General features: G+C 32.1%; 2 protein-coding genes across 2 annotated transcripts; both read left to right on the forward strand.

Moving 5' to 3' along the window:
• Positions 1-365: 365 nt before the first annotated feature.
• LOC143571029 (transcription factor MYB3R-3-like) lies at positions 366-2,915 on the forward strand. Its single transcript, XM_077056542.1, has 8 exons — positions 366-738; positions 843-894; positions 1,052-1,109; positions 1,240-1,334; positions 1,450-1,553; positions 1,638-1,766; positions 1,848-2,515; positions 2,593-2,915. Exons 1-7 carry the CDS (start codon positions 614-616, stop codon positions 2,500-2,502), a joined length of 1,218 nt encoding a protein of 405 aa, XP_076912657.1. The 5' UTR covers positions 366-613; the 3' UTR covers positions 2,503-2,515; positions 2,593-2,915.
• Positions 2,916-4,683: 1,768 nt separating this feature from the next.
• On the forward strand, positions 4,684-5,969 carry LOC143571037 (heat stress transcription factor B-2b-like). Its single transcript, XM_077056550.1, has 2 exons — positions 4,684-4,881; positions 5,493-5,969. Exons 1-2 carry the CDS (start codon positions 4,684-4,686, stop codon positions 5,967-5,969), a joined length of 675 nt encoding a protein of 224 aa, XP_076912665.1.
• The last annotated feature ends 2,435 nt before the right edge of the window (positions 5,970-8,404 follow it).

Below are 8,404 nucleotides of genomic sequence, written 5' to 3' on the forward strand. Positions count from 1 at the left end.
ATAAATTGAATCGAATAGGTTAGGGTTATAGATGTCGATGATGTGTTCGATTCATTTGATTTGGTAATTTGGGGGTTTTTCCTTGTAAGGTGAACTTTAAACTAGTTTTTGATTAGAAATCGAATCGAATTGGTTATGTTTTAATGTTATCGGTGTGTTTGATTCGTTGATTTGGTTATTTTGGGGGGTTTTTTCCTTATAAGCCGAACTTTAAGCTAGTCATTTTATTAGAAATCGAATCCAATCGGTTACGGTTATAAACGTTGTCGATGTGTTTGCTTTGTTGATTTTAATTTGAGGGTTTTTTTTTCTTATAAGGTGAATTTTAAACTAGTTTTGATTAGAAATCGAATTGAATCGGTTACGTTTAAACGTTGTCGATGTGTTTGATTCATTGATTTTTAATTTGGGGTTTTTTTATCTTATAAAATGAACTTTAAACTAGTTTTTGATTAGCAATTGAATCGAATTGGTTGGGGTTATAAATGTCGATGGTGTGTTCGGATTTGGTAATTTGGGGTTTTTTTCCTTATAAGTTGAACTTTAGGTTTAATGTTTTATTGATTGTCAATTTGCAGGTTAATTTGAATATATAGATTGATAGATTGATTTGATGGCTGCTGCAAAGGAGGAGCAGCACACTTTTGATTTGACTAAAGAGGTTGGATTCACTTCCTGTTCATCGATCTCCGATAGTAGCTGTGATGCTAATACTCCAAGATCCATTTGCAGCCGCGTGTAAGCTTCTTGTTTTAAGTCAACTTTGACCAATATTTGAGCTGACTTCGTCCTTAGTTGTTTATAGATTGTTGATGTAGTTTTCTGTTTGTTTGTGCTTGTAGAAGTGGTGGTCAAACTAAACGGTCGTCACAAGCAGGCTGGACTGAAGAAGAGGTTAGTTGACAATCTTTTTTTGCTGTAAAAATAAGATATTTTGTCGATGTTTTGTGTGATAGTGTAGATTCTTGATGCAGGGTACTCTGTTTTATACCTCTTTAGCTACTTTAGACTTATGACGCAGGATATAATATTTTGTATAATTTGTTTGTAGGACTCTGTGTTAACTGATGTGGTGAAGAAGTACAATGGGAGAAACTGGAAGAAAATAGGTTAGCTTGCAAATTAAACTTGTACTCTGTTTCAACTATTACATTCTGCAAATGTTACCTAATTGATAATATTTATAAATTTCATCTTACCGTATGTTTTTTTTTTTGTTTTTTCTTTTGTCTTGTGAAGCTGAATCGATTCCAGGGCGGTCAGATGTTCAATGCCTGCATCGTTGGCAAAAGGTTCTTAATCCTGAGCTTGTTAAAGGACCTTGGACCAAAGAGGTATCCCTTTTATTGTCTTTTCTAAAATATCACTTACTGTTTTACTTAATGTATTTGTTCTGTAACACATGTTTAATGAAACAGTAATATACTTTATATCTAAACCTCTTTTCAGGAGGATGATCGTATTAAAGAATTGGTTGAAAAACATGGTTGTAAGAAATGGTCACTCATTGCAAAACATTTGACCGGTCGAATTGGCAAGCAATGCCGAGAGAGGTAAATCCATTGTTTGTTTACATAATATTTACATGTGTAATTTCTTTAGTGTCAAATAATTTAGACATACTATACGGTTTTCAGGTGGCACAACCATTTAGATCCTGCAATAAAGAAAGAGGCATGGACCGACGAGGAAGAGTCAACTCTTGCATATTATCACCACATATGTGGCAACAAATGGGCAGAAATCGCAAGATTCTTACCTGGAAGGTACAAAGAAACCATCTTTATCGTCAAAATGTTAATAAAGCACTAAACTACCATCCCATTAATGTTAAATTTTGTTAATAGGACCGACAATGCAATTAAGAATCACTGGAATAGCACAAAGAGAAGATTAGATCTAAACATGCCACCTGCTTTTCCTAGTAAAATTACATCCCCTGAAGTTACTGTAGTTATTAAGAGAACCAGTAATTGCTCAACAAATTTGGCTCTTGGAAATAGCAACGGTTCAACCGATTTGACCAGTGATGACTGTTTAGGGTTTACCAGATATTCAAAAATCCAAAAAGTTGAACCATCATCATCTCCTGATAGTTCGTTCTTAACTCTATCGATTAGCACTCAGACAGTTGACAAACAGTCGGTTTATGAAACACCTCCAAATCGCTCGGTGTGTTACCAGCCGCCAAATGGTCAAACAGTCAACAAGTCAAAGCAGTCAAATGGTCAATCTTCCTGCTCTACTCCACCTGATCTTGCATTAAGCATCTCTATCAACAGTAGCAGTCCTGAATCTATATTGAGGAACTCGGGTTTGACTTACAAGAACACACCTTCAATCATACGAAAAAGAACTCCTAGCAAGACGGCTGTTCAACCGACTTTAGGAAGGCGTTTGGATTACATGTTTGACGCAGAGTGTGACAAAACCGTTGTCAGATGTTGCACCCCGGGCTCGGTTACTCCTTCCTCAAAAACAAATGTCATGTTGACTCCTTGATTTTGTTCAGTTAGTAAGTTCATCTTACAAATTATCAAATTCTTTCTTTGTTCATGACTTTCATGGTTTGAGTATGTTATTATTGTGCAGACATAAAAAAATCTCTCAAGAAAATGGTCACATATTATATATATATAATATAGCAAAGATATCTTATGATGGTGCAATGGAAGATTGGAAGTTGCTAGCTTGACGGAAATTCGGGCGATAAAAATGACTTGTTTTGTTGGCTTGATACTTGATAGGCTGGATGTTGGTTTCAATCTCAAAACTTCATATACTTTAATAATGGCATCATACTTTTTTATGTGAATACTTGTTTTTAAGTCTTTGTAAGACAGTTTTGTTTTTTGATTTGCAGATGTTTTTTGATTATATGGTATTAATAATGAGTGGTTGTGTTGCTAGATTAAGTGCAGGGTACAATATGTTTTTGCAGATTTAAAACACAATATCATATTTTAGAGATTATATATACTGGTGTTTAATCTAGACCAGTTTCATTCATTCATGGTTATTCATAAAATTTTGGGATTTTTTCTTTTCATATGTATAAAGTATAAACTGTTCCCAACATGTATTAGAATTAGAATTTGTATATGTGTATTTGTAAAATTTACTGTCGGTGGGATTTTACTGGGTATGATTGATTGATTGATTGTATTTGTAAAATTTTATTTATAGTTGTATGTTTATTGAAAAAGTGAGATGTATTCGAAATAGATAATTCCTGAGTTATCAATTACTATTTAACAGTTATCTATTTCAAACAACATTTTGATTGTTATTTTTTAAAAATTACTATTTAACTAAAAATCATTTATAAAAAATATTTTCAAAATTACTATTTTTATAAAAGTATTTTTAAATTACTATTTAATAGTTATTTTCTAACCGTTGACTTAATGTAAAAAGTTACATAACTTGGTTATTATTTCACGAATTTGTTTTCTTCACTGATACCTCATACTAATTAGTTACCTATATAAAAAGAATTGTAAAAAATGATTGCAATGGAGTGAAGTTTTCTTCATTTTTTTTTGTGTCTTGTTTTTATTCCTACATCTAAAACATACACAGAAACCGGTTTCTAACCGGTTTGTACTCAATTTCGTAACCGGTTACTAACCGGTCCAATCCTAACTGGTTACTAACCGATCCTAACCGTCGGTTATTAACCGGTTTATATTATTGATTTCAAAACCAGTTAACCGAACCGGTTAACCGATTTTTTATTATTATTTTATTAAAAATCGGGTTTTTCCTGGTTATTAACCAGTTAACCGGTCCGATCTAACAGGTCAAAACCGGTTACTACCCGACCCGAAAACCGGTATAACTGGTTAATTCTCGTAAAAACCCGGTTAGCATATTAACCGGTTAACCGATTTGTGCACCTCTAAGCTAGGCTATCCTTTATCATTCGATATGCTCTCTACATATAAATAACCTACACTCTGCATGCCTATCAAAACATAAGAAACAAACCACACTCCTTCGTTCGCTACGGTTTGAAATTTTGAAACCGACCAACCGAAAGTAAAACAACCAATCGTGAAACCAGACCAACTATTTGTTTAAACATTTTATAGTTTTAAACCTAACCATAAACACTCATAGTCGTTACGTGATTAATAATGTCTGCGTTCGAACACCCACAACATCACACAATCACCCTTCTAGTTAATATTAAGGTGTCGGTACCATACGACCAACGACCTGTTTAAACTATTATTATTATTATTATTATTATTATTATTATGACTTTTCTAGATTTTCCAACACAGTGTTTCCACGAGACGTGTTTTGTTTTAAATATCTTTTCAAGCAGCTCTCATTTGTTTACTTCAACCACCAAGAATCTTCTAGATAGATAGTTAACTTCCATCTTCTCCGGCCAAATCTCACCGTTATATCTGCTAGAAAACATAACGCTTCAGGTAACAATATTATTACGTACATCACTTATTGATATATCCACTTTTTTTTTGTCTTATGTTTCGATGTAATCACTATTTTTTATTTTTAATATATTCCACCTTTTGTAAAAAGAAAACCGTTACAAATATGTTCACTTTAGTTTTAACTCATTGAGCTTAAGTTTTTGTTAACATGATTTAATATGAGATATTATTCTTACTTTATTATTATATGTTATGCATTGAGTTGCTATAGGCAGTGATGGCGATGGAAAAAACTCCATTTTTGACTAAAACATATCAACTCGTTGACGATCCGTCGTCGAATGAAATGGTTTCGTGGAACGATCATGGGAATGCGTTCGTCGTATGGAGACCGGATGAATTTGCTAGAGATTTGCTTCCGAAATACTTCAAACACAACAACTTCTCTAGCTTTATTCGTCAGCTTAACACTTACGTAAGAGCATTCACGTCCTATTCTCTATCTTTATATATTTACATGTATTCTATAAAATTTGTTTGGTATGTTAAAAACTTGTATCATATTCTCATTTGTCGTATTCATAATAATTTATTTGATCATTTTACACTTTTTCATAGACTTATATTAAATTATAAAGGATTGACTATACAAATTAGATGTCTTTTTTATTTTTACTATTTTCTATATATTTTAAAGATAAATCGATTTTAGAGAAGAGGATATGAATACTCATAAAACAATGGCTAATTGATTCACATTAATTGAATACGAGTTGTATGTTGTTACAGACACAACCTATACAGGATAACTCAACACAAAAGACGAGTCTAGTGATTTATATTATGACACACACAAATACTAGATAAAAGTATCGACACACAAAAATAAAGAATAAAATAAAGTTTTGTTATTTTATCCATTATTTGTGTCTTGTAGACTCTAGGTAGGTGGAGAGTTCATTTAGTTTATAAATCTCATATTTGTTACCAATGTAATTAATTTGGGACAAGTCTTATATCTTGTAATTGTTTTAATCCTAACACGTTTACTGTTGATTTTTCCTGGTATTTGCGTTTTTAATTTAGGGGTTTAGGAAAATCATATCCGATCGATTGGAATTCGCCAAAGATTACTTCATCAGAGGTGAAAAATCTCTCCTTCTAGAGATTCATCGTCGAAAAATTGCATCCACATCACCCGCACAAGCAATAATAACCGGAATTCCCATCTCAACATCTTTTAAAAATTCAAGTGAAGAAGTTGGTGGATTATCAAACTCACCAACAATTGCTACATGTACCGTAAGAACAGATCTCTACAAAGAAAACGAACGATTAAAAGAACATAACTCTAGCTTGCGATGTGAACTCGATCATCCAAGAAGTATGTGTTGTAACGTTGTTGCTATGTTGTCTAATGTTAATGCAACTCAACCCGAGTTAGGTGTTGCTAGTGGTCCAATGGCGGAAGATGAGACGTGCCCGCGGTTGTTTGGGGTGTCGATAGGTGTGAAACGCGAGAGAGGGTCCGTCAAAGAACAAGAACAAGAACAAGATGATTGATTAGATGCAAGAACAAACATGAATTTAAATTCAAACTTGTACTTTATTATTGTGTATTAATTTTGGTCGTTGATGTACAAAGTGTCAAACCATTTGGCAAAAAGCATATATTAGATGAAATAGACTATAAATGAAAAAACAAGTAGCCAACAATATTTATGAAGGTGTTAGTTTTATTTTCTAATGATAAAATAAGTGCTTTAGATATATAGTTTTTTTTGCTTTATTTCTGAAGATTCATAGGTTTAAAGTTATATGTAGTGATAAAATATAACAAAAATTACATAAGTTGTGTTTTCTTTTGTGGGTTTCCTCTTGATTACTAATTCTAAACCAAAAATAGTATATTTTGTACATATTTCTTTCGAAAATTAATATACTTTTGTACATATTGTTTTCGGAATGAAAGTGGAAAATAAAAATGGATTTATTATGAATCATTTGTAAGGGAATACGAAAATAGATAATGTTATTGTGCAACAATGACAAGCATAATAAAAAAGTGTTTGGTTGATCAACATAATGGAATTAACGATTATACAAAAAATCATATTATCTTAAACACATAAAAACCAATCCTTTGCATCCATCTGTTTTTTATTCATTTATTTATTATATTTTCCTTTCATTCCTCTCTTTTCACCCTACTTTCTCAACACCACCACCATGCAATCACCTGACCACAAACTTCGTCACCACCACCACCACCGACATCGCCGCCATCGCCATCACAACCAAACAGGGCCTTTTATGAAGTGATCACGGAGGAAACAATGGTTGTAGTGAAGTGTAGAGGTGGTTGAAGATGGGAAATGTGGAAAATTTGGTAAAGAGTGAGATATATTAAACTTTTAAATTATCTTTTAATACAATTTCAACTTCTGTGTCGGCCACATGATTTATGAATGCGACTTAGCATTGTAAAAGTCAATAATTTTAAGGAAAATGAGAAGGGTATAACATTAACAAAGTAACAAACACAATGAAATAAATTATTTTTGTCTCAATTTTTTTTTTGCTAGGCTTATATGTGCTACTGTGCAAGGGTTTTATTATGGGCCAGTTTTGATATAATCGGTTATTGGGCTTGGGTTAATGGAGCTTAAATCTGAGTTTGGGTTTTAGTATTTGGATGTAGGCCGTACAACTATTTTGGGCTAAGTCCAACAGGCTCACACTTATTTGATCAGCCCATTAAAGTAAAGTATGCTTTTCCATGTAATCAAAAGTTTTGTTTGTTTATTTCCCTTTATTTGTTTTAAGTCTATAAATAGGTAAACTTGTTTAATGTTTTAAAAACAATTAAATCAGAAAATGAGTCTTAAAGTTGCCACCTTCCTTTATTTAGTTGGGAGATTTACCATCTTAAATTCTTCTATATTATTCCGAATGGGTGAATTATTGGTTCCCATGAAGTACCAACTATAATGTTCGACTTCTTCATGCATGCATCCATATTTTCTTCTTTGTTTCTTCTTTAATCTGGCATAATCGTATCGGTGCAACTACCGACTCCGTCATTTCTTTCTGCCACCGCACTTTCAACTCATGAGATCAGCATGAATTGTCTGGAAAAATGGGTACCGAATATTGTGTTGAATCTATTGGTACCATATCGATACTTATTACAAAAGTTCTATCTTTATATGGTATCGCTAGTGTACCGACACTGGTACAAAAAATATTGCTATTGTATCACCACTAGTACATAAGATTACACCATTATTGAGTTATTACATATATTAGAGTTAATTAATATCTAAGTTCGGAGGAAAACAATTGTGAGAATTAACCAAAAGATGACAAGTGTCCATAGTTATTTTATTTTATTAGAATAAGAATATATATATATATATATATATATATATATATATATTGTGTAAGGAGGGTGGGGTTAAAATAAAAAGTGGAGTGTGTCTAAGAAGTGTAAGAAGTAATTTGATGCGTTGGATATGTGGATCTGATGGTGCATATGGAAAGTGTGTTTATTGTGCGGTGTGTTTTATTTCAGTTGAGGTGTGTTTATTGTGCGGTGTGTTTTATTAGATCTAATGGTGAAAACACACTTTCTACACTTTTTAGGAAAAATCTACTTCTTATTTTAACCTTGCTCTGTGTAAGGATCCTAAAAGAACCATTTGAAAATTGAGACTTTTGAGAACCATTTTGGACCACTAAACAAACCTCTGAAAAATATTTAAAAAAATTATAAGACAAAAAAAACAAAAATTTTAAAAAAGTAAAAAAAAAAACAAATTCTTATATTTCATTCGGGTTTCAATAAAAAAAACATTCGTATTATACACATGTGTATAATTTCATTTAATATCTAGTTACGTAATGTACACATATGTACATTATCATTTACCTTAAGTTGTACATATGTGTATAATAAAAAAACGTGTATGTACATATATGTACATATTATTTGTATA

Source organism: Bidens hawaiensis, unplaced genomic scaffold (genome assembly GCF_021521415.1).
Source record: "Bidens hawaiensis isolate Kalapana, Puna unplaced genomic scaffold, B.hawaiensis_p1.1 tig00025185_1, whole genome shotgun sequence".
Taxonomy (NCBI): Eukaryota; Viridiplantae; Streptophyta; class Magnoliopsida; order Asterales; family Asteraceae; genus Bidens; species Bidens hawaiensis.

Excerpts from the sequence above, each read along its gene's own strand:
- LOC143571037 (XM_077056550.1), top strand. The coding sequence starts at position 4,684 with ATGGCGATGGAAAAAACTCCATTTTTGACTAAAACATATCAACTCGTT. Across the intron at positions 4,882-5,492 it reads TTCGTCAGCTTAACACTTAC|GGGTTTAGGAAAATCATATC; the intron begins GTAAGAGCATTC and ends TTTTTAATTTAG.
- LOC143571029 (XM_077056542.1), top strand. The coding sequence starts at position 614 with ATGGCTGCTGCAAAGGAGGAGCAGCACACTTTTGATTTGACTAAAGAG. Across the intron at positions 895-1,051 it reads CAGGCTGGACTGAAGAAGAG|GACTCTGTGTTAACTGATGT; the intron begins GTTAGTTGACAA and ends ATTTGTTTGTAG. Across the intron at positions 1,767-1,847 it reads GCAAGATTCTTACCTGGAAG|GACCGACAATGCAATTAAGA; the intron begins GTACAAAGAAAC and ends TTTTGTTAATAG.